The sequence below is a fragment of the Rhagoletis zephyria genome, unplaced genomic scaffold (genome assembly GCF_001687245.7).
Source record: "Rhagoletis zephyria isolate East Lansing unplaced genomic scaffold, Rhagoletis_zephyria_1.1 Rzeph_scaffold_00069, whole genome shotgun sequence".
NCBI classification, from domain to species: Eukaryota; Metazoa; Arthropoda; class Insecta; order Diptera; family Tephritidae; genus Rhagoletis; species Rhagoletis zephyria.
In genome coordinates this window covers 382,365-408,832 of record NW_016157153.1, presented here as the reverse complement: position 1 = coordinate 408,832, position 26,468 = coordinate 382,365, and the positions used below count along the sequence as shown (strand labels likewise).

Below are 26,468 nucleotides of genomic sequence, written 5' to 3'. Positions count from 1 at the left end.
TCTTTAAATGCTTATATTTCAGGACCAAGCAGTTCGATTGATTTCATTTTTCGGTTAAATATAGAGCTAATTATGTGCTATACAATGGCCCAAAAAAGTTAAAGAAAACAAGTGGTATTCCTTTTTTGTATCACATTGAAATCGTACGACTGTCACGTGCGCCACCATGGGAATGCCCATCTGTGATCATCCTATTATAGTATTTTAAATCAGATTGATATAACAAAAAAAACGTACAATTTATTCATTTACATATTTATTAAGGCGATAAATCAGTATTTTCAATCAACAAAAAACAAACATAAAATTTGACAAACATATATGTATGTATGTACATATCCTCATTAATTTATAACATAGTTTTTGTACTACAAGTACAAATGCATATACGGTCACTCCGAGAAATATTTTGCATAGATTTTTTTTTGCAATATTCAGAATATTTTTCATGGTATTTTTTTTTTGTTAATTTAAAATAATATATACGTATTTGCAATTTTGAAGTTGCTTAACCATCCCGTTGACATTTTATATATTTTTTTTTTGCCACAAAAAAATTCGTTATAAGGAAGAAAATGCCCAACATCGTCAGTAAAAAAAATTCAAAAATCAAGGGAGCTTTTAGCAACTTTAAAATTGCACTTTATTGTATTAAATTGAATGGGCTATAAAACTGCATAATAGAATTTTTTTTAAAATTATGATTAAAAAGTTTAATATTTTTATGATAATTTGGTGAACTTAAACCAACTTTCTCTTAAGTGTGAAATTTTGATTTACATGATTTTTGTTGTAAAATGAGCTATATATTTTTTTTAATTAAAAAAAAATACCATGAAAAATATTTTGAATATTGCAAAAAAAATCGATGCAAAATATTTTTGTAAGTGACTGTATTGGGTACAGCAGTAACTGCCTATGTAACTATATAAAATTTTTTAAATCACTGTTTGAGATCAATTTAAGATATTATCAGTATATTTAAGTAATAATAAAAAAGTTAACACATTTAAGTAAAAAATAAATATATAAGTGCATCACCTATTCCATTTTGAGCGAAGCAAAATTATTCCTTCTTTTGATGGAAATGCGATCTTAAAGAAATTATAGCATTTAGGGTTGCAAAAAATTCTTGTTTTGCCTTGAGAGGGGATATTTGTGATAAAAATTTAATTGGCTAACAAAAAAATTGTTTCCAGCAATCCCGGGATTTAAATCGACTAATCCCGGGATATTCGCGACTTAAAAAACCGGGATCCCGGGGTCCCGGGATTGACATCCCTAATTGTTATACATCATTTTAAAGGTATATAAATCATATTTTCAAAACATGTTCGGTTTTTAAAATCGTATGAAAAATAGTCAAGCTGTTAATAGATAAGTGCATAAGCACGAACCAAACCGTAATTTAGAGTTTTTTAGAAATAATCGGTAGAGAAGAGTTACAGAAACGAGCTACAGGTAGGATTTCAAGAAAAGTAGTTTTTAGATTTAAAAATATTTATCTAAAAACTGATGAACAAATTTTGTTCTTATTCTTCTTTTTTGGCGCTGTAACCGCCTAAGCGATTTTGGCCGAGTTCAGCAAATCACGTCAGTCGTTTCTCCTCTGTGCGAACTGACGCCAATTCGAAACGCCAAGTGAAGCCAAGTCCTTCTCCACCTGATCTTTCCATCGCAGTGGGGGCCTCCCTCTTCCTCTGGTACCACCAGCGGGTTCCGAGTTGAATACGTTTAGAGCTGGAGCGTCGGTGTCCATTCGAACGACATAGCCAAGCCAGTGGAGCCGCTGTATTTTAATTCGCTGCACTATGTCCATGTCGTTGTAAAGCTCATACAGCTCATCGTTCCATCGTCTGCGGTACTCGCCGTCGCCTGCGCGTAAAGGCCCATAAATCTTCCGCAAAATCTTTCTCTAAAACACTCCAAGAGCCGCCAAGAGAGGATGTTGTCATTGTCCATATACCAGCACGGGCATGATGAGTGACTTACAGAGCGAGGTTTTCGTACGCCGAGAGAGGACTTTACTCCTGAATTGCCTACTCAGTCCAAAGAAGCACTTTTGCCAAGAGTGATTCTGCGTTGGATTTCAATGCTGACATTATTATCGGTGTTAATGCTGGTTCCCAAGTAAACGAAATTCTCTACTTTCTCGAAATTGTAACTGTCAACAGTGACGTGGGTGCCAAGGCGCGAATGTGCTGACTGTTTGTTTGATGACAGGAGATACTTCGTCTTGTCCTCGTTTACCCAGCAGACCCATTCGCTTTGCTTCCCTATCCAACTTGTCNGTAACTGTCAACAGTGACGTTGGTGCCAAGGCGCGAATGTGCTGACTGTTAGTTTGAACACAGGAGATACTTCGTCTTGNTAACTGTCAACAGTGACGTGGGTGCCAAGGCGCGAATGTGCTGACTGTTTGTTTGATGACAGGAGATACTTCGTCTTGTCCTCGTTTACCACCAGACCCATGCGCTTTGCTTCCCTATCCAACTTGGAAAAGGCAGAACAGACTTCGCGGTTTTTGTTACCGATGATGTCGATGTCATCGGCATAAGCCAGCGATTGCACGCTCTTGTAGTAAATTGTTCCTGAGCGGTTCAGCTCTGCAGCTCTTATTATCTTCTCCAACATAAGATTACAGAAGTCACATGAAAGATAGTCGCACTGTCTGAAGCCCCGTTTTGTCTTTCCCTATTCTGACGGAGCTGGTGGTATTGCTCAACGTCATTTTACACAGCCGTATGAGTTTTGAGGGGATGCCAAATTCAGACATAGCGGCGTATAGGCAACTCCTTTTAGTGCTGTCAAAAGCGGCTTTAAAGTCGACAAATAGGTGGTGAGTGTCGATCCTTTTCTCGCGGGTCTTTTCCAAGATTTGGCGTATTGTGAATACCTGGTCTATGGTGGATTTGCCAGGTCTAAAGCCACACTGATAAGGCCCAATCAGTTCATTGACGGTGGGCTTCAGTCTTTCACACAATACGCTCGATAAGACCTTGTAACCTATGCTTAGAAGGCTGATCCCGCGGTAGTTGGCGCGAATGGCGGGGTCACCTTTCTTGTGGATTGGGCAGAGCACACTTAAATTCCAGTCGTCGGGCATGCGTTCATCTGACCATATTCTGCACAAGAGTTGATGCATGCACCTTATCAACTCCTCGCCGCCGTACTTGAATAGCTCAGCTGGCAGGCTGTCAGCTCCAGCGGCTTTGTTGTTTTTCAGCCGCGTTATTGCTATACGTACCTCGTCATAGTCAGGCGGTGGAACGTCGACTCCGTCATCAGCGACTGCGGGCTCGGGTTCTTCTTCTCCACAACTTTCCATGCTGCTCCCATTTAGTAGGGCGGAAAAGTGTTCCCTCCATAATTTAAGTACGCTCTGGACATCAGTTACTAGGTCGCCATTATTGTTCTTACAGGAGTGCGCCCCGGTCTTTAAACCTTCCGTAAGTCGCCTAACTCTCTGGTAAAATTTTCCGGCATTCTTCCTGTCGGCCAGCATTTCAGCCTCTTCGCACTCACGTATTTCTGCCTCTCTCTTCTTGTTGCGGCAAATACGTCTCGCTTCCCTCTTCAGATCCCTATAGCGGTCCCACATAGGGCGCGTTGCGCCCGGTCGCAGCGTGGCCCTGTAGGCGGCATCTTTTTTCTCTGCAGCTTCCTGACACTCCTCATCGTACCAGTTGTTCTTTCGAGCTCGCTGAAATCTGACTACCTCTTCGGCGGCGGTGGTTCCACTGCTCGCGGTTTGTTGAAGAGTGTTCTCTGATAGCAGGTGTGAGAGTCGAGTAGCGAAAGCGCTGGCTGTCTGTTGTGATTGCAGCTTTTCGACGTTAAGCTTTCCTTGCATATTTGGGCGCACATTTTTTGCTGCACAGAGGCGGGTGCAACAAANACAAGATAGTGGTCCGAGTCGATGTTTGGGCCTCGGAGTGTGCGTACGTCTAAAACACTGGAAGCGTGCCTTCCGTCTACCACAACATGATCGATTTGGTTTCTCGTTTTTCGATCCGGAGACAGCCAGGTAGCTTGATGGATCTTTTTATGCTTGAACCTAGTACTGCATACTACCATGTTTCGGGCCCCGGCGAAATCGATTAGCCTCAGTCCGTTGTCGCACGTTTCGTCATGGAGGCTGAATTTTCCGACGGTGGTTCCAAATATCGCTTCCTTGCCCACCCTGGCATTGAAGTCGCCAAGCACGAGCGGGGCAGCTCTCGCACGTGCACTCCATGCGCTCATAGAAGAGATCCCTGGATACCTCATTCTTCTCTTCCGTCGGGGCATGGGCGCATATGAGCGAGATGTTGAAGAATCTCGCTTTTAAGCGGATTATGTCTAGACGCTCGTCCACCGGGGTTAACGACAGTACTCGGCAACGGAGTCGCTCTCCCACCACAAATCCAACACCGAATGTGCGCTCCTTTACATGGCGGCTGTAGTATACGTCGCAAGACCCGAGGCAATGCTTGCCTTGCCCCGTCCAATGCAGTTCTAGGATGGCGGTGATGTCAGCTTTTGTTCTTACGAGGACATCAACCAGCCGATCAGAAGCACCTTCCCCATTAAGGGTCCGGACATTCCAGGTGCATGCCCTCAAATCTTAGTCCTTTAAACATTTGCCGTGGTTCATAATAAGGGGGGTCTCATCCTAGGCATTGTTTCGCTTCTTCACTGGAAGGGGTTTTTACGTGGCGGGTCCCAAACCCAGCGCACAACCCATTGCTGGGACGGGGGTGGGTTCGCAACCAATTACACGTTTATATAGCGAGCTGCTTCAAGACAGACACCCGCTTGCAGCCGCACCTACTGGTGAACAGACGCTGCAGACTTCAGTGAGCCCTTAAACCGAATAAGTCGGAGTGGCCCCACCGAACCTCCCTCTCTTTCTGCCGTGACCCAAGGCTCCCCTCGGATTGGTTACCGCATCTCGCACATGGGTTGCTCACGTTGCCCATAGTGCGCGAACGAGGACGCAAGAGTCGGGATTGAGTATAGCCATGCCACTGTAACTGCATACCCAGAGCAACGACTATACCCCATTGCACTCCATCAACAAATTTTTTTGGTCCATTTTAATCGAACCTATACATGCTTGAGGATTACTGTGAGCGGGTGTCGAACGAAACTTCCTTGAGAAATTGTTGAAAATCTTTGTGTAGAGCTCGACTGGCTCCGACCAAGTTTTTTCCATTGTCAGAAAATTAGGTGAGGTAGATCACGATGACCGACGAAGCGGGGAAAAGCGCCTAGGAAGGCTTTTGTCGAAAGATCTCAGCAGAGCTCTAAATGTATTGCTTTTGTCTAAAAGCATACGAAGACGCACACATAACCCTTGGGAAAGGCTGCCTTACGGGTATTAGCAGATTTTATGTCGAAAGTACCCGCAAAATCGATTCCGGTGCGAGTAAATGGTAAAGAATAAGATGATCTTTTTTATTTGTATTTATTTAATAATAAAAAATACATGCACAACAACCAGAGGTTATAAATTACAGTGCATGTACATAAGTATGTGACAAAATTTCTTAAATTATGTATAATCACTTATAAATCAATATGAGCTAAGACTAGTAGACCAACTAGACAGTGAAAGTGGAATTCCAAATAGAGGAGTGAGTAATTGAATAGGTTTAGAGGAAAATGATCTTCCAGTCGGTAATGCTGCCATGATTTGGGTTTGCATTTTTTGCTTATAAATTGTACATGTCTTACAACTGAAAATTGTTTGTTTAATTTTGGATTTGAGTCTCAGAATGAAATATTCGTGTTTGGCCATTCTTATCATGAGTTGATATTCTTCGTGCATTAGCAAATTATCAATGAATTGGAGGAATAAATTGCAAAATCTTAATGTTCCTGGCAGAATAATTAGAGATGTCTTGCATTATAAGAAAGCGAAGCGTTTGCCAAACGTAAATTTACTCTAAGAATACCATTTTTATCCAGGAATGGATTTAATGAAAGAAGTGAACTCCGTTTTTATACTGTTTGGGAGTTTTAAAGCTTTGAATATTCGTTTGGATAATTGCGTTTATGAGCGAGCAATATTAGTCGAATTTTCACAAATTGGATTTCGGCTTCCGAAAGTACTATTGTTTCGTATGCAGCTTCTGAAGTGGACTGCATATGATGTGGTTTAATTTGGTTAAAGAAACGAAATATGTATGAAATAACTCGTACTGCTATGGGGCATGATGAAACTCGACTCAGAATGTCCTCTTCTAGTGTATGAAGACTTTCAATTTTGCGAATCTCGGTGGGAATAGTTTTTTGTTGAAAGGATATTGGCCATTGCTCCTTAGGTTTTACTAGCCATTTGGGACCGTTCCATCAAAGTGAGTTATGGACTAACTCTTGGTGCTTGCAGCCGCGTGTTCCCAAATCGGCCGCGTTTCGGTTAGATGAAATATGCCTCCATCTGACGTTTCCGACATTTTTGATTATCTGGGTTGTACGGTTTGCCACATATACTTTCCAAGTACATGGTGGTTTTTCCAACCACGAGACGACTATAGATGAATTGCACCAGAGGAATAACTCATATTTTCCGAGCGGAAGCTGGAAAAAGTTTCGACACCGACGAAAGAATTTGACAGAATATGGGAATGAATCGGTTAGGGCATTCTACCGTATGCCGAGCGTTTTAATGGAACTTGATCTATCAAATTAGAGAAAGTCTGATTCCAGCAAATCTTCTGTTGGGATATTTTTTAAAAGTTGTGCATGATTGGCTGTAATCTTTTTCAGTGGAAATTCAGCCGATAATAAACACTGAATGAGTGGTGATTGTGCGTTTAAAGAGAATGGGATATCATGGCCTCCGGATAATATGTCATCGACATATGTTTCTCGGTAAGAATGCGTTTGGTTGGGAATCTTTTGCTAATTGATGTAAAGTACGGATTGCCAGATATGGGGCGCAATTTACGCCGAAAGTGACTGTTTTAAGTGCAAAGTCATTTGGATTGATTTCATTAAAACGAGGCGGAATTGAAAATTCAATATTACTAAATGCTACGACCCTTAATAAACGCGCAAATAAATTTGTCATTCAGTTTCTTAAATAGTGTTCGGTTACTAGGTCATGACCAGACGTGGGCACTACCACAAACAAGCGTTAGCTAAAAGTGAGAATGTGTTGGTGTGCTTTATTAATTTTGCATGCTGTCGCGTTCTCATCGTTACGCCCTCGCTTGTATACGTACACGCGATGGTTATGCTCTTTGAGCGTGTANGGAAATTCAGCCGATAATAAACACTGAATGAGTGGTGATTGTGCGTTTAAAGAGAATGGGATATCATGGCCTCCGGATAATATGTCATCGACATATGTTTCTCGGTAAGAATGCGTTTGGTTGGGAATCTTTTGCTAATTGATGTAAAGTACGGATTGCCAGATATGGGGCGCAATTTACGCCGAAAGTGACTGTTTTAAGTGCAAAGTCATTTGGATTGATTTCATTAAAACGAGGCGGAATTGAAAATTCAATATTACTAAATGCTACGACCCTTAATAAACGCGCAAATAAATTTGTCATTCAGTTTCTTAAATAGTGTTCGGTTACTAGGTCATGACCAGACGTGGGCACTACCACAAACAAGCGTTAGCTAAAAGTGAGAATGTGTTGGTGTGCTTTATTAATTTTGCATGCTGTCGCGTTCTCATCGTTACGCCCTCGCTTGTATACGTACACGCGATGGTTATGCTCTTTGAGCGTGTACTCGTTCTCTGCCCATGCCTGGTCATGACGGATTCTAATGTTTTTAGGGTCGCTAATCACGGATGTGCCATCAGAATTTCAATATTCAAAAGCGGATCCAATATGGCGGAAGGTTTTTTAAAAATTTACCGGATTCATTTAAAATTCGTTACTCGTGGGGTTTTGGGGTCGCCGATTACGAATCTGTAGTCGGATTAGAAGAATTCAAAACGGCGGACCCAATATGGCGGACAAAAAAATCAAAATCGATTGGATTTGCTTACAACTTTACAATTAGGGGTTCTTCCCAGCAAGCATTGAGGTTAGTTATCGATTAGAGAATGATTGGAGAACTAGCCACATTCTCCAATCTCAAACGTTAGAGAACGACTCGAAAAACTATCGAGAATCATAGCGATCTCAACAAAAATGAGACATAGTTCTCGACTCGAGAAAATATTAATTCCCTAATCGAATTCTAATGTTGATCTCTAATGGGATTCGAATGTGAATTTCAAACTGCTCTTTTGCTTTAATAAATAACACGCTTTGTTTGTATAATTTGTGTTGAATGCATTTGCAATAAAATAATAATGAATTATTTAAACTTAAGTATTATTTATAAATTATTCATTTGGAATATTGCTTATTTACATTTATTTGAATTTGCGTTGTTTCTATAATCGTTCTCGAATCGAATTCTAATGTAGTTCTCTAACTTCGTCATCGACTTGAGAACGATTAGAGAATTACCCTAGTTATCTAATATAGAAATCAAAATTTCTCTAACGTTAGGGACTGAATCTGAAATCAGGTTTTAAAAATTCAAAATGGCAGATCCATATTCGCTCTAACCTTTATCACGGAAAAATTTAAGTCGAACATACGTACATGGCGTATTAGTTACCCAGGCGAAATGAGAATGTTGCTCATAAGTAGGGTTGCCAACCGTACTATAAAATATAGTATTGTACTATATTTTGGGTCTGCGTACTATATACTGTTGGAAAATAATATAGTATGCAAAAATACTCTATTCCTTCAATTATAAATATAAATGTATTTCAGTCATTTGTAAGAAAGAAATGTTTTAAAATGGATTAAATGTCATACTGAAATATCAATGTTAAAACAAATATACTTTAAAACAAATGGTCCACAGATCAAAAAAGGCAATAGTTTAAAAAATACTTAGAAAGATTTACCAAATTTACTTAAAATTATTTCGCTTATGCTCTCTATTTCTGCAACTTCGGCATTCACAGAAAGAGTTTTTTCAATAAGATTTTGAAATGGTGAGATGAAAAACCATTTTTAACCATTTTTTCATCGCAACTATAATTTATAGTTCCGCCATAAAGCCACAAAAACCCCGAAAAATGCAGTGAGGGGACCAATAAAAAATCGTTAGTATTAAAAAATGGTTAAATATCAATTGGGTATTATTATTGAAAGTCTCCTAAAGAGCACAAGAGTTTTCCGATGGAAAAATATTTATTTTTAAGAATTCATACCATTTCTACGAAAAGTGGTTTTTTTCCAATATAAAAATACATGGAAAACTTTGAGCGCTTTGAGCGACCTCTAAATATTTTTCGATTTCAAAATAAAAAATAGGGGAATACTTTTTTTCAATATAGAACAATCCTAGGGGGTGAGAGCATTGCAATACCGACTTTACTGTTTTTGGACCACCCTAGCGAATAACCAAATTATTATTTTTAAATGTAATGAAATAGTAATCATTAATAAGAATAATGGTATTTAATCTTTAAACTGTTCTCTTACAAAAACACGATCTAATTAGTATTCATTATGATTATTTATTAAGCATTATTTAATTAATGCGTATGTGAAATTTTGTGGATTTTCGGACTCAGCCGCTGATTTTAGATGAGGATTGGAGGATGTCGTTCCTTTTTTATGCAAACCAGTGTTATATTACCTCAAAAAAAAAAATCAAAAAACAACGATTAAATTCTGAGCCAAAAATAACAATTATATACTTAGGATAAATAAAACTCAGTAAATAGCAATTATTTTCTGATCAGTAGATAAAACTCATAAGTGATTTTTAAAAATAAGTTTTTTGTGTAATAATTAAGGTCTCTGCTTAGTTTACATATAATTTTTTCTGATTTACTCGTACTACATGTCTGCCAATACAATTTTCCCGAAATTAAAATTTTCTACTTTTGACCAATTTATTTTAAATTAAATTTTTAGGTTGCTTCGTTGAGAGCAGCAGCCAAGGACCCGCAATTCACAGATATCGTTCTCTTTTAAACAAAGAGAATACTCCGTTTCTGTCCAGCTCAGCTACTGGGCCTATACGGAGATTGTGGAATTACTTAGTAAGACAAGAGCACGCTCAAGACGTGTTTATTAAGGCAGTTTTTGGGAAAAAAATGGATTACCGTTCAATGTCACGGGACAATGTAGATTTAAAACTAGAATCAGGTAAGAACTATAAATGAAAAGTATGCAAAAATTATTAATTTATGCCCCGTGGGGTTCATGCATGCAGTGTAAAACAAAAATAAACCTCTCAAGTCATGAAATATGTATGTATACTTTTAAAGTTAATTCGAAAGTAAATTGTCGAAAATTTTATGGAAGCTGCCAATTGTAGTTGTACTGCGCGAACGTATTTCGACGGTTTCCGAAGTTTTACGATTTCTTAAGTCCTTGTTAAATTCAAATGGAAACTTGCACCCCTATCATAGAATCTACAGTGCTAACACAATTTATTTGTACACTCACAATTTCGAAGTATAAACAGCTGAAACTTACATTAAAAAAATTAAAATTTTTATAAAGTTATAAAAAATAACATGTTTATTCAATATTTAAAAAACAAAAACTTCCAATTTCATTTTTGGAATTAGAAAAACTAAAGAAGTAAGGCGATAAGATACAATTTCAGGCAAAAATATTATTCGTACATAAGCAAATAAAGAATACTTCATTAAAAAAAAATAATTAAAAAAAGAGAACGGAAAATGACACTGAAGATGGCACAACGCCGAAACCGGTTTGTCTCCAAACCAAATTTGACAAGAATGACGGAAATTCGTTCCAAAATACATCAAATTAAAAAATCCTTTATTCAGTACTTTGTTGGGCCGCAGTTGGCTTTAGTAACCTAATGACATTACCTAATGTTTGGAAACCGTTATATTGCGGTATTCAAACTGTTTGTATATGCAGAGTTGCGACACATTGCAACCATATACATTGCATATTTTAAATATTCAATATAACATAGAACAATTTTTCTGAATTTTCCATTTCTAAAACACCAATCCTAACCAATAACAAACNACCATTATTTTACGAGCAAAAAATAAAACTTAAAACGTAACCATTATTTTCCGAGGAAAAAATTAAACTTAAAACGTAACGATTATTTTCCGAGCAAAAAATAAAACTCAAAAAATAATCGTTATGTTTTGAGCAAAAAATAAAACTCAGTTAATAACGATTAAAAAGTGATTTTTATAATAAAACTTATAACCGTTACGGTCCCTGGTTTCGACCGATGCTTTTGTATCAGCTGTCAAGAAGAAGATGAAGTGGAATCATCTCCACACTTTCTTATAGCTCTTTTTACTTTCTCTTTGCTTAAAACATTTTGGCTTTTTTTACTTTTTAAAATACATATTTTTTGCTGGACATTCTTTTCCATTGCGTTGTTTTTTATTTTATTCTCTTTATATGCACGTACGCAAATTGAGATCGGAATATTACCCGCAATTGGAGAATGAAAATTGGCTTTCTGACTTAATGTTCTTTACCGATATGATGGAACATTTGCAAAACTTTAATTTGTCTCTACAAGGAGAGAATAAAAATGTTTTTGCTTTGTCGCAAATTAAACTACGTCTTTTTATTCATGATCTCAGAAAAAGAATATTTCATCATTTTCCATGGCTAGAAAAATATATTGCTCATGATTAAAAGCAGATTTTGAGAAAAAATTTGCCGATTTGAAATAATTAAAATGTATGTTTTTTAACCTTATAAACCCTTTTTTATGTAACATAATTGGGATTGAATTTACAATATCCGAAATACTCCTACGCGAAGAAGAGTTGAAGTTTTTGGAATTAAAAGAAGATAAGGGACTGGAAATGCAACATAAAGCTTTGCCATTGCTTGAATTCGGGCTACAAGTATCAGATTTAAAATATCCGCTGTTGAAAACAGCTACGTGCGGTATATTTTCAATTTTTGGTTCAGCGTATAACTGAGTCTTTGTACTCTACAATGAAGTTCGTAAAGTCAAAATACCGTTCACAATTAGTTGCATTCGCGTAACTGATAACACTGATTTACAGCAAAAATGTTCTCCAGATGCCACTATCCAATTCCCATGTACAATTCCTCGATGATTTCGAAAATCGAGATTTTTTTTTCTATGGATAACTTTCCGAGATATTTGCAATTTACCGTTATTCAACTTTAAAAAATAGTGGTTTCACTTAATCACGTATATCTTACGAACCAATTAAATAATCGTAATACGAGATACGGGAAATGAAAGCAAATAAAATTCTCCATAAACCGTGTATATATCACTTTTCGATAGCCCAGATAATTTCTGAGAAATTAATTAATCATTTCTGACGCTTCTTGTTTTCGATCCAAACACTCTACCTACTCGGGCGTACGTGGCGTATGAGTAACACTCTTTTCTGCTCATATTTCATACAAAAAATCCTTGAACATTTTCATTTGACCAATCATTGTTTTCTTATTTATCTATCGATTTTCTTCATTAGTAGCTTCGTTTCTAAAGGAACACGCTTTAACACAAGCGCAAAATATTTACACAGAAACTGTTATTTTTTTACTTTTTCCCTGTTAAAGTTTGAATTTTTTGCATTTTTCCTTCAAAAAAAAAAACAAAAAAATCGGGAATGATTAATTAATTTCTGAGAAACTATCAGGGCTATGGAAAAGTGATGTATATACGGTTTATAGAGAATTTTATTTTCTTTCATTTACTGTACCTTGCATTACGATTATATATATACTTACAAATACAAATTTATCGAAAACTTATCCATACAAAAAAAAATTACTCGATTTTCGAAATCAGCGAGCGGTTCTACATACAAATTGGATAGTGGCATCAGGAGAACAAAATCAAAATTAAAATTTGTGATACAGTGTAATTATTGAAAGTTATAAAAACTGTCAGCTTTTTGTGCTCGCGTACGCAAAAAACTTGCAAAGTAGGGGAGTAGGGGTAGAGAGCAAAATGACTTTTCATTTTGAGGGAAATTTTTTCCAACAGCAATTTGCCAACAAGAAAACAGCTGATCAAAAACAGCTGGTTGGAATTTATGCAAATCCCTAAATTGAATTTGATGGTTTGGAAGTGGTGTCTACGTTATAGACTCTCTTTAAATATTAAAAAATGCTTTAAGATGACGTTTGCTAAAATTGTGAATGTCCGTATTACGAACTATAGCATTTCAAATACTTTCTTGCGCAAAGTTACTGAAGTAAAAGATCTAGGGGTTATCTTTGATCCGAAGTTGAACTTTAATAATCATGTTGACTTCATCATTGCAAAGTCCTACTCAGTACTTGGTTTTATCCGTCGGAATTCCACTAAGTTTTATGACCCTTACACTCTGAAAATGTTATATATAACATTTGTACGTTCGCGTCTTGAGTACGCAGTTTTCATTTGGAGGCCCTATAGCCAAGTTTCTATTAAAAGAATAGAACGTATTCAAAAGGTGTTTCTTAAATTCGCTCTAAGAACCTTAAAATTCGACGATCCTGTCCCTTCGTATGCTTCGCGTCTCATGCTTATTGACCTACAATCTTTGGATAGTCGTAGGTCTATGTTGTCGATGAGTTTTATATTCAATATTATTCAAGGTATTCTTGATTGCCCTTCTCTCATGGAAAGGATTACTTTTAATGTTCCTAGGCGTAACCTCCGAGTCACTTACCCTTTTTACTGCAAAAAGGTCAAAACTAAATTCGCCAGCAATGCTCCTCTTGCAAGATCTATGCGAGAATTTAATATTTTGTCTCAAACAATCGTCATTGATTTTTCAATGACCACAGAAGCTTTTGTAAATCTTTTTCGCTCATTATCTGTAGATATTTAAACTTGTTTTAAATGCTTAGCATATTAATTTCATAAGTTTAGTATGTAACATACTTGTAATCTTTATATAAAAATGTATGTACTTGTTGTTAGTAGTCTGTAAGAAACTTTGTTTCATTGACGGTATTAAATAAATAAATAAATAAATAAATAAATAAATAGTTAAATGCGACTAATTCAACTTGTAAGTGTCAGTGAACTGCATCAGGATAAGTATTCGGGATTTGTTTACTTACGTCTTCAATTTTATACTTTCGAACGTAAACAAAATTTCTATCAGCTGTTCGTCTAACTTGCAAGTTTCTGCAAATTTTCTGTTCACGTACTATTTTAGATATTTCTCTCTCGTGAGAGAACAGATGACATTTCGCCGGAATTTTGCTGTTGGAAATTTTTTACTGGAGATTTTAAACGAACCTATTGACTAACCAACATTTAGCAGAACTGTTGCGAGCGGATTTTTCTGACGTAAAACCAGATTTTGAAAATTTGGCCAAAGAGATCTTTTCAATTTTCTTTAATATCTATCTTACGTACATTAGAATAATAATAAAATTAATGTTTTTCATTTCTAATAATAATTTTATTTAAAAATAAGATTTTTGTGTATGTTGTTTTTTTTNTAATGTTTTTCATTTCTAATAATAATTTTATTTAAAAATAAAATTTTTGTGTATGTTGTTTTTTTTGTGGCTCTTTGTAGCATTTAGAATTTGCATGTGACTCTTTTCGGCCTCGGCCTTGCCCACCCCTGTTATAGACTGTCCAACCTTCGCGAGGCTAAGATGGAAACATTTTGGCTCGCACTTCTGAACAAACACTGACCTCTCAGGGATTGAAATTAGCCGCATTCGAAATTTCGTAATCGACTCGCGGCGTGTTAACTTAACTCAACCTAATCTGTACTTCTTTGAGGTATGAAATAGTTGGTCACATTAATGATAACCAGCATTATGCAGGCAAATACTGCAGGACTGTTTGTGAGCTAATTTTTTTGCACAGACTCCTGAATATTTCGGCATAGTATCGTGGAAGTTATTTTTGGATTTTGCACAACTTATGCTACTATGTTGCGCTCCTCACGTGGGGTTAATATTATTAGCCTTCCGGCTTGCTGGTGATTAGCTTTCAATCAACCAGAATTTAGAATTATTAATGACACTTTGCACTGTAGAATGCGGTCTGCCAATTGTTTTGTCAATTTCGCGAAAATACTTGTTGTCAAGTATAATTCAATAATAATTTTACGAATTTCTAATGATAAATCCGCACTTCGTCCCATTTTGTCACATTCATTCGAGAGATTACGCAAAACTGAAGTCGAATCGACGAAATATGCTAAGAAAAACCAATCTCTCTTCGTTTTCAGCAAGACTAGTCAAAACACAAACGATGTTTACCTTTACATTTGCATCAACAACATCATGAGCAGAAAGTGTACGAATAAATTTTTTCCAGCATTTTGCTACATCTGTTTTCCTTGGAACTCTTCAGTGTGAGTTGAAATAACGAAGTTTTTTGTTGTGGCAATTCATAAAGAATGTTAAATTTTTACAGTGAGCCAAAAGAAATATAGTGTCCCTGCAATCATTTTGCGTAAAGCTAGACTTTTTTATATGCTATGCAGAGTGTACGAATAAATTGTATGGCCACTGTATGTAATTCGAGCAGCTACGACGCAAATTTGAAATTCATAGAAAAGCATTCCCATAATCCAATTGAATCGTCAAATCGTACAGTTCCATACTATTATTCTAAGGTGAGTTTTCGCAGTCGGAGAAAGAACATAAATATGGGAAATAATACAAAATCTAAAATAAAAAATAAATAAAAAAAAATTGCCTCAAAATGTAACTCCTAAAATAAAACAAATATACCTTTTTCCTCCTGCGCATTTCATGCTTTTTTGTGCATATTTTTAGGCGCATTAATAGGTGCAACAAATATGAAACTGAAATCGTCTGTCTTTCATAAACACAATAGGGGTATTCTCTGAGTCTTGCAAAGCCCTTGCACGGTGCACGGATTGCACGGTTTGCAAAGCTGTCCCATACGAAAACCGGTTTTTACCGTGCAATCTGTGCACCATGCAGAGAATACCCCTAATGAAACTTGAAATAAACTCTTATCGTCGTTCTGTGAGGACGTGCTTTTCTCCGCTCTTCGATTTTCATCATAATATCACCTTAACTATTGTGACAGTGACACTTGTATATATTTGGTTTTTGCAATGATGAAAACTCGACATTGTTTGAGACAGTGACTTTTATGTATTTTAAGGAAATTATATCTTAATATGTGGCCAAAAAGTTGATCGGACACAATCACCAGTGCTGTGCGCGAAATGCAATGTACTCTTTCATACGAAATGTGTTGGTATTCTACCGGCAGATGCAGAATTTTTGCTCAGCTCAGACAGGAGCTTCTTTTGTAAAGTCTGTGCTGCAGCTCGTCGCGATTCCATCCGTTCGCCTCCTCCGCCCGTTGTCGTGGAGGAAAATTCCAAAACTTCTAATATCACCAAATCTATCTCTTCGAACTCTTCTTACTCTGTGAAATCAAAGCCCGCTGGCTCTTTAAAGCAAAATGGCAATTCAAATGATAATACCAATACCAATAAGCAACAAATTACATTGGGATCATCGTAGAGACTTCATCTTAACGTCGTTTTAAAGCTAAAGAAACGGTCCTAATATTCCTATATATAAGATGGTCAGAATATACTTTAACTACACGTATGTATGTATGTAATTTATATGTACATACATACATACATGTATATTACCACCATAATTCATATATTTGTGCATATTCCTACATTCCTTCCAACCGAAAAGCATTTGCTTGCATTAGTTAGATACATATACATATCGTCGGTACCAACGAAGAGTAGCACATTTCACTATACGCGTGGAAGACTAGCACATTTCACTATTAGCGTGGAAGACTAGCACATTTCATTATTCGTGTCGAAAAGTAGCACATTTGAGATTTTTGCGTGGAATAGTAGTAGCACATTTCATTATTTGCGTGGAAGACTAGCACATTTCAGATTTTTGCGTGGAAGAGTAGCACATATCAGATTTTTTCGTGGAAGACTAGCACATTTCAGATTTTTGCGTGGAAAAGTAGCACATTTCACTATTTGCGTGGAAGAGTAGCACATTTCAGATTTTCGCGTGGAATAGTAGCACATTTCACTATTTGCGTGGAAGAATAGCACATTTAGGGTTTAAACTAAATCATAAAAGCATAATTTATATCGGAAATTCAAGTGGCTATTTTGTATTTCTATAATTCTATTATAAAATTCATGAAATTCAGACGGTGTATAGCGTTTAGTGTCATTGGTGGAGATCATCCACTTTTCTTTTTTTAAGGCATTTTTCCCCTTCACGCTTTATGCAATTCATATTGTTTTATGGTTAACCATTGAAATTTTGTTTTCAGTATGTTCAACCCACCCTCAAAATTTTGTAGAAATCTAAAAAAAAAATCAACTAATTTTCATTCAAATTTATTTACTCAGAAGTGTTAAAATTTTTTTGAGTATAAAGCTTTATAGCCGATTCAATTTTAGTGTGATAATGTGCAAGTTTCAAGAGCCGTAAAACCTTTGATTCCTTTCGTCGCATTTGCTACCATATAACGAATAAACACAATTTATTTTTATATGGAAGAAAATCGCAACAACGGAAATTTTTAGCCACTTGAAACTTGCACATTATTGCAATAAAATTGAATGGGCTTTAAATCTATATACTCAAAAAATTCTGAGAAAATAATTTTGACATTTGGATGAACATTTTTAGATTTTTTTAGTTTTCTACAAATTTTTAAATTTAGGTTTACATGGACTTCTTCAGAGAATGAACTTTATTTTAATGAAAATTTTTAAAAATAAATAAATAAACATAAGTGGAAGACAATATCACTTTGAAATGAGGTGCTCTTGATATGACTACATGTACATTAGCGTGGTCCAAAAACAGTAAAGTCGGAATTGTAATGCTTTCACCCCCTAGGATTGTTCTATATAAAAAAAAAAGTGTACCCCTATTTTTTTTATTTTAAAATCGAAAAATATTTAAAGGTCGCTCAAAGCGCTCAAAGTTTGCCATGTATTTTTGTATGCGGAAAAAACAACTTTTCGTAGAAATGGTATAGAATTCTTGAAAATCAATATTTTTCGATCGGAAAACTCTGGATCTCTTCAGGAGACTTACAATAATAATACCCAATTATTTATTTAACCATTTTTTAATACTAACGATTTTTCATTTGTCCCCCCATTGCATTTTTCGGGGTTTTTGGGGGGTTTTTGGCGGACCTACAGATCATAGTTGCGATGCAAAAATTGTTAAATAAACAATTGGGTATTATTATTATTATTGGGAATCCTGCAATTGAAAAGAGTTTTCCGATAGAAAAATATTAGTTGTTTTGAATTCTATACCATTTCTACCAAAAGTTTTTTTCCCCATATAAAATAGATGGAAAACTTTGGGCGCTTTGAGCGACCTCTAAATATTTTTTGATTTAAAAAAAAAAAATTGGGGTACATTTTTTCGGTATAGAACAATCCTAGGGGGTGAGAGCATAAAAATTCCGACTTTACTTTTTCACATGTATTTTTGGACCACCCTAATACATATATATCGTCCCCTTAGTATAACAATAGCCTATGTGCTCATAGGCTATTATTTTTTTATTGAATTTTTGGATTCTCCATCGTCGATTTTATATGTGGTCAAAATTTTGTCAAATTCTAGTTCCACAAAGTGGGTCAAAACGTCAGTCAAAAAAATATAGTATAAATTTGTATTAAATTATTTTCCTCAAAAATCATGTAAACGCATATACGCTATTTTTACAAACACTAAATTTTCTGTTTATTCAATAGAATAGTAATGTACACTCACATACTCTATTTTAATTTTAGGAAAAAAATCTATTTTGTCATGACACAAACACCTAAAATGACGTATAATGATATACGTTGTTGTTCAACAAATATTTTCAATTTGTTCATTTGTATGAATCTTATAGGCCGTTATATTCTCAGAACAATTAACATGTGTTTTAAAATTACAAAAAACAAAAGTAGCCTATGCAATGCTTACGTTGTTTTATCATGTATGTAAATGCAATAGAAATAATTTGTGCAATTTAGGATTTCAGTTCGTTGTTGAAATTCGCTCGTTCATAATCATTTAGTCGTTCATTCGTTCCCAATCATTCATTAATCATGGATTTGTCAAGCTCTGGTGAGTATCTGCTATCTTAAATTGCAGGAAAGAATATTTAGGTATATTAATTGTCAACAGAATTTGCGACGGAATCAACAGGAGCCCTATGTGTGAAACTTGCTCCAAACTCTGTTGGATTATCTTTGGAACCAGTGGATTCAAATATATCGGAAAATGACGAAGAGGATGGAGAAGAGTTTTCAGCAGGATCGTCAGATTATTATATTCCAGAAACGGATGAAGAGGAGGATAATCTCGAGGGGAAAATTGAAAAATCTTCGGTAAAGCAACATGAAGTGCTCTGCGAAATCGCGGAAGACAGCAATGATGAAAATGTACAATTGACAGTAACACGAAAAAGAAAGGTGAGTTAATTAAAAGGTAATTTAAGAAGATGTCTCCTACAATTATGGATTTGTTGTCTTCAATAGCGTAAGAGCCAGCTTTGGATGCAGAACAAAAGAAAGAGTGACAGGAGTCAAGGAAAGGCTTATGTTACAAAGAGTGGTAAAGTAATTAAGGAACGTTTACCGAAGCCCGCTGATTGCAGCTGTCATCACAAATGTCCAGAACACTTCTCTGAAGAAGATCGTAAGAAAATCAATGCAGACTATTGGAGTTTGGGCGATTACTGCAAGCACGTCTATTCCTTAGTAATAACATAAAAGTGGAGAAGTGCAAGAGGACATTAACGAGAGAATCACGGCGGTCGAACACTCTAAAATACTTTCTAAATGACAAACAGGTCTGTAAAAAGTTCTTTTTAAATACTTTACACGTGTCAGACTGCGCGATATCTGTATTAGCCAAAAAAAAGAATCAAAGAAAATTTGTTGACATGAGGGGTAAACACGGAATGCAAAGAAAAGTAGACGCGGAGATAGCAACTCTTATTAAAGAGCACATAAGTCATTTCCAGCAGTAGAAAGCCACTATACTCGAGCAAAGTCCCAACGCCTTTATCTGAGCTCAGACCTAACAATTACAAAAATGTATAACTTATTTAAAGAACGCCACCCAGACCTCTCAGTTAAAGAACATATGTATCGCCACATATTTTGTAATAATTACAATTATTCATTCCATCATCCAAAAAAGGACACATGCTCAACATGCGAAATGTTCAAAAATACAGAGGACAAGGCTTCAATACAGAAATCATATGATGAACACTTAGCAAATAAAGCCCAGGCAAGACTCCACAAAGATGCTGACAAGGAGTTATCTAAAAATAACAGCAATATAAAAGTATTTACTTTTGACTTACAATCAGTGCTATTGACACCATGTAGCAATGTAAGCACCTTGTATTACAGTCGAAAGTTCGCCACATACAACAACACATTTTACGATTTAGCTAGTGGAGCTGGATATTGTTTCCTGTGGGATGAAAACCATGGTCACCGTGGGTCAGAGGAAATTGGAACCACTTTATTAAAAATGCTGAACAATTTACCCGAATCAGTAACGGATGTTATTCTGTATTCAGACTGCTGTGGAGGACAGAATAGAAACAGATTAATTGCCACATTATTGCTTCATATGAATCATTCATTGCATTTTAATTCAATAACGATTAAATATCTTCAAAGTGGACACACACAAATGGTAGCAGATTCCATGCATTCGGCTATAGAACGAGCTAAGAGAAATATTTGTGTATATTCACCAGAAGAATGGCCAACTATACTTAGACTGGCAAGACGAAAAAATCCGTACGCTGTAGAAAGGCTTAAATACAGTGATATTATTGATCTCAAAACGGCGTTCTCAAAATTGAGCCATAACTTGAAGAAAAATGTCAACAATGAATCGGTAAATTGGCTTAAAATCAAGGTTCTCCAAGTAATAAAAAGTGAAAAGAGACAATTGTTATACAAGGAACAATGGAACGAAGACTTCAAAGTGATTGATATAGATGGCTCGAGAATGAAAAAGAAAGGAGTCACAAATTTTACATTAACTCACAAATATAAAAAAGAACTACCAATTTCTGACACAAAATTGAAGGACCTCAAAGATTTATGCAAAAAAAATGTAATTCCTCCCGGCTCACAGACATTTTTTTTGAATTTACAAGGAGGGAATAATCGCGATTGTTTAGATGAACCAGACAGATTCGAAGAAGAGGACGAAGACGACAATAAATAAAGACCATGCTAATAATTTACGATCTGACTGTAATTAAAACATAATTTTATAGTAATAAAAATTCATATTAAATTTACTTATTATTCTGGTGTATTTCTTGAATAAAATAGTGTATACCATACAAAATAAAAGAACGTATCAGAAACTTGATAGAAAACATTAAAAAATAAAATAGCCTATCTGATGTATCTGCAGTTTACACCTCTTTTTTGTTCATTAAAAGGATGATTATAATAATACAAATTGGTCAGTTAACAAAATAGACTCATTTTTATACAGTCTTAAAAAAAACGTCGAAAATAATAAATATTTACAGACATAACGAGATTTGAGTGAGAGCTACTTTCGACAAAAAGTTTGAAATTCATTTTCTCAAAACATCAAAAAATTTATAGGCTATTTTAATACTAAGAGGACGATATGTTTCTCGTATTTATAATTAGAGGAAGATGCGAATATGCGTCAAAACAAGTAGGAGGAAAATAAACGTTTATTCTATTTGTAATAAAATACCGAAAAGCTCCATACACATTAAACTCTCAACTTAGTCGGGGAGAAATTATTATAACATACATGTATGTTTGGTTTTTGTACGGCTGCTAGTACCAGTTTATATGAATTCGCTACTTTTCTACGCGAGAATCTGAAATGTGCTACTCTTCCATGCAAAATTCTGAAATGTGCTACTCTTCCACGCGAATAGGGAAATGTGCTAGTCTTCCACGCGAAAATCTGAAATATGCTACTTTTCGACACGAATAATGAAATGTGCTAGTCTTCGACGCGAATAGTGAAACGTGCTAGTCTTCCATGGTAATTTGAGATGTTGGGAGCGACGATATGTACATATGCATACCCAAAAAAACCCGAAAAATATCTCCCATACAACGTCGTTGAAATTTTTCGCGATAAGCTGTTGTGAGTGATCGCGAAGGGATTATTTGCATCGCTTTTCCCATTTATGAGAGGCCGACATCAGCAATGCTCGGACTTCTCATATTCGAGTGAGAGCAAATTTCTTTGCTTTTTTCGATCGCGAATGAAAAGCAGCGGAAATTTTTTTGTCGATCGCATTCCGAATGTGGGAGATGATAAATTTATTTGCATTTTTCACTCGCGATAAAAGAATGTAAAAATAATTGTGGAATATTCTTGATCGCGAACATGAGAGAATGTGGGTGAGAATTTCCGAACCCTGTGTCATACCTTCAATCATCAAAGAAGGTTCTAATGCATCCGAAAGCTCCTCGACACGCTTAGTAAATTCCGTATAATTGTTGTTTATTACGTGTAACGATGCAATTTTCCCAGCTACAACTTTCGAGTTGTCTGGCTTTATTCTGTTTCTCAACGCATCTTTTATTTGTCGAGCTGAATTGACTTCGGTTGGAGTTGCTTCATGTGCCTTGCCTTCGAGCTTTGAATTCAAAAATGATATAAAAGTTGTATCTTAATTTTTGTCTGAAAAATCTTCAATTAAATTAATTTTATCAATAAACAATTTAAGTGCTAGCGGATCGCCGTTGTAATTTTCCCTAATAATCGAGGCACAAAGACTAATAAAGGGTTTCTTCTGTACAGGGGTAGCCATGTCTAAAAACACTTGGAAAAATGTAGAAATATTTGGTGAACTGGTAGCCGTTGACGAATCGTTGGATACAGTTAGCAAATCTTTAAAAGATGGAAGCGACGTATTTCTTTTAAGACTGAATCGTGCCGAAGCTTCCGACTTGGCGTCACTAAACTCTTCTTCTGACTTAGAGTCAGCTAAGTCTGATTGGCAAATGAGCGACAAGCTATCAGGTGGAATCCTAACGCGGCAACTCAGTTTAGTAAAGCATTTTGCCAACTGTTCCTTGCAACGGGCTAACGTACTCTGCACTTCCTTGAGATTACTGGTATTGGCCGAACTCTAGCAAATAACTAAGTAGTAGTAAAATATTATTGTAAGCTGAGATAGGCGAATATTTGTACTCGTTTAATTTTTTCTCATTCGTAGGCAACGGTCTATTTTGTAAAATGCGCTTAGTAATCTTATCAAAATCTGATTTATATGCTTTAAATTGTATATCGAATTCGCTCATAACCGGCTAATCTCAAAGTGTAGGTTCAAAATTTGCAAAAACAAGCTATCGTTCACCATTTTCAAATCCTATACTAATATATATTTTGAAAGCAGTTTTTTTCAGTTCGCAAAGCTCGAGATCGGCCGTACCAATTTTTTTGAAATTTCGGTCATAGGTTCTGGATGGGCTTCTCATTTTGTTAGGCCAAAAAAAGTTTAAATACTTCCTAAAAATGGAACTGTAGGACTTTAAAAATCCTATAGAATCTAACATACATGCCCACATAACAGCGCTGCTCAGAGCTGAGACCGCCCTCTGCTGTTAATTCGCACGAAATACATCGCAAAGCAAGGGTTATGTATACATATACAAGTTAGCATATTTCACAGCTGCAAAGCTAAAACAGCGGTTTGATGATTCCTTAGAATCACTCCCACGCCTGCATAGCTTCTTGGATATTTGTAAACAGACTTCACAGCTGCCAAGCTGATCGACAATTCTTCAGAATCACTCCCACGCTTGTCTTGCCATTCAGGTACATTCCAAAACGGACACCTGGTAGCGTACGTGACTTTGGCAGTTTTCGGCAGGGCAGCCGGCAATGCATTCATACCAACACACAAACAGAGCTACCGGCGCATCGATACTAAGTCAGCCAGATCGGGCAGCGCATCTACACCAATACACACACATCGACGAATCAGCGACTAGCTACAAACCGCAAGTAGGGAACTAGGGTAGATTGTAAGTGAATAAAGTTTAGTTCTGTATTAACATCAAGAGAAGAAAGTTATAATTTGCAAAGTGGCGCCCACGGGCTAGGAACTAACTAACCTGGAAATTCCCCCTACAGCAAGGATACTAACTGGAAGGACACAAGACAGCCAGCAGTAACAGGATATTAACTGGAAGGACACAAGACAGCAAGCAGTATCAGGATATGGAAGGACACAAGGTGAACCTGCTTTAATACTATACTACAATGCAAATACTACTGTAAGCAATTGTTCGATTTTTCGTGTGATCCAGTGAAATAAGTGCAAAAAAAAAAAAACAATTCATTTTTATTGTGAGTTTTTCTAAATTAATATCAAAATGAGTGTAACAAGAGAGCAGGTAATTGAGATTCTGAGACAACAACATGAACAAAATAGAAGAGAATTTAGTGCCCAGTTAGATGAAGTTATGCAAACACTTCGGCGCTTAGAGCCGCCATCTGCGGAGAATTATCTTCCAGTAAAAATAGATCCAGCTGTGGTTAACAGCAACAAAAATATGGATCTAATAAAATCCTTGCAAGAATTTAAGGGGGATACCGCATCCTATCCGGCCTGGCGTTCCGCAGCGGAATTCACCATCGGCTACTACACGGAGGGTTCGGAGCAATATTATATTGCAATGGGAATTTTTCGAAACAAGATAGTAGGCTCAGCGAACGCAACGCTCGCTTCCTTTTCAACTGTGTTGAATTTTAAAGCTATAATAGCTAGGTTAGATAAAACATACGCGGATAAAAGACCGTTACATGTTTTGGAAACAGAACTCAGTGTTTTAAGGCAGGGAAATTTGTCACTCTGTCAATATTATGACACGGTGGACAAATAATTAACACTCATAACGAATAAAAATATAATGACTCACTCCAACAACAGGGAGCTTGCCGCCGCGCTCAATGATAGAGCTAGGGAAAATGCATTAAGGGTCTTTATTTCCGGCCTAAAGCGGCCTTTATGCGATATTCTATTTTCGGCCAATCCAAAAGATTTGCATTCTGCGCTGGCCACTGCCCAGGAGTTAGAAAATAACCGTATGCGTTATGATTTTGCTTGAACATTTGCAGTTAACAGCGTAACAAATTCAGATAACCCAAAATATCAGAACAATTATTCAAGCATTCCCCAAATGCCTAAGGACACTCCTACTCCAATGGAGGTAGACCGCGGATCCTCTGCATTCCGACGTACAAAACAGTCCAACCAGGGTTATAAGAAGGCATTAGGAGGGCATCCCAAAAGGGATGCTAATCAATACGCGAATAAACGGGATCGCGAACAAGGGTATTCAGTAAATTCACGAAAACCAAAGGTGCAACGGACGAATCATTTGAAGACATCCCAAGAGGTAGATCCACCAGAAAAAGTTACTGTGGATCGTGACAGTGATTCAGATATCGAGATCGCTTCTAATTTTGCGATGGAAGATGAAATGAATTTTTTAGCGTAAGGCCGCTCCTACCCTACATTATCAAGAAGACGTCGGAGGGGCGGGAGCTTAGACTGTTGATTGATACAGGAACCTCGAAGAACTATATCAAAAATTTTAGTTTCTTAAAGGGAATTACCCCTGTGGAGAGACAGTTTAAGGTCGAGTCAATAAATGGGTCTAATCTCATAGAAAAAAATGCAAGGTTTTCCTTTTGGGAAAAGCATAAACTTTCTTTATTCTTCCAAATTTAAAAAGCTTCGATGGTATAGTAGGATACGATTTCCTACAAGAAATAGGAGCTCAAATTGATACGAAATCGGAATATTTATTTTATGAGGGCGGTAAAGAAAAATTAAATAACATAAATTGTGAGCAGGTAAACTCCATGTGTTTGGATAGGGACTCAGTCCCAGCTCTTGTGAAAGATGAGTTTGACTCTATGATCAAAAAGAACTTGAAGGCCCTTGCCGAACCTAACCGAGCTTTACCATATAATACTACGGTCAAAGCAAAAATTCGTACTACTTCCTCAGAACCTATTTATACCCGATCTATCCCGGTTTCGGCGGCAGGATTCATTAATAAGGAAATAGAAACATTGTTGAAGGACGGTATTATCAGGAAATCGAATTCGGCTTATAATTCTCCGGACCATGTTGTGAATAAACAAGTCCTAGATGAATACGGTAAACAAAAGCTCCGCATGGTAATCGACTTTCGAAAATTAAACGAATAAAATTATAGTTTAAAAAACTAAAACCTCCCTATTATAATTGCCATTCGTACTGCCATCAGGTATGTAAGTTGAGAATAGAAATCGCTTCATCTCTTAGGCGCATCAATATTACATAGTTACATCCCGAGCTAATAAGAGGAAGGTAAAAAACGATTGCGGATAGATATCTTATACCAGATTTTTCTACCATACTAGCAAATCTGGGTAGTTCCAAATTTTTTA

At 36.3% G+C, this 26,468-nt stretch overlaps 1 protein-coding gene across 1 annotated transcript in view; it reads left to right on the top strand.

Moving 5' to 3' along the window:
• The window catches only part of LOC108371518 (dmX-like protein 2), a 335,739-nt gene that overhangs the window by 152,388 nt on the left and 156,883 nt on the right, over positions 1-26,468 (top strand). Inside the window, exon 6 of the mRNA XM_017627101.1 lies at positions 9,933-10,166. Within this exon, the coding sequence (XP_017482590.1) occupies positions 9,933-10,166 (234 nt within the window). The remainder of the gene's footprint in view (positions 1-9,932; positions 10,167-26,468) is intronic.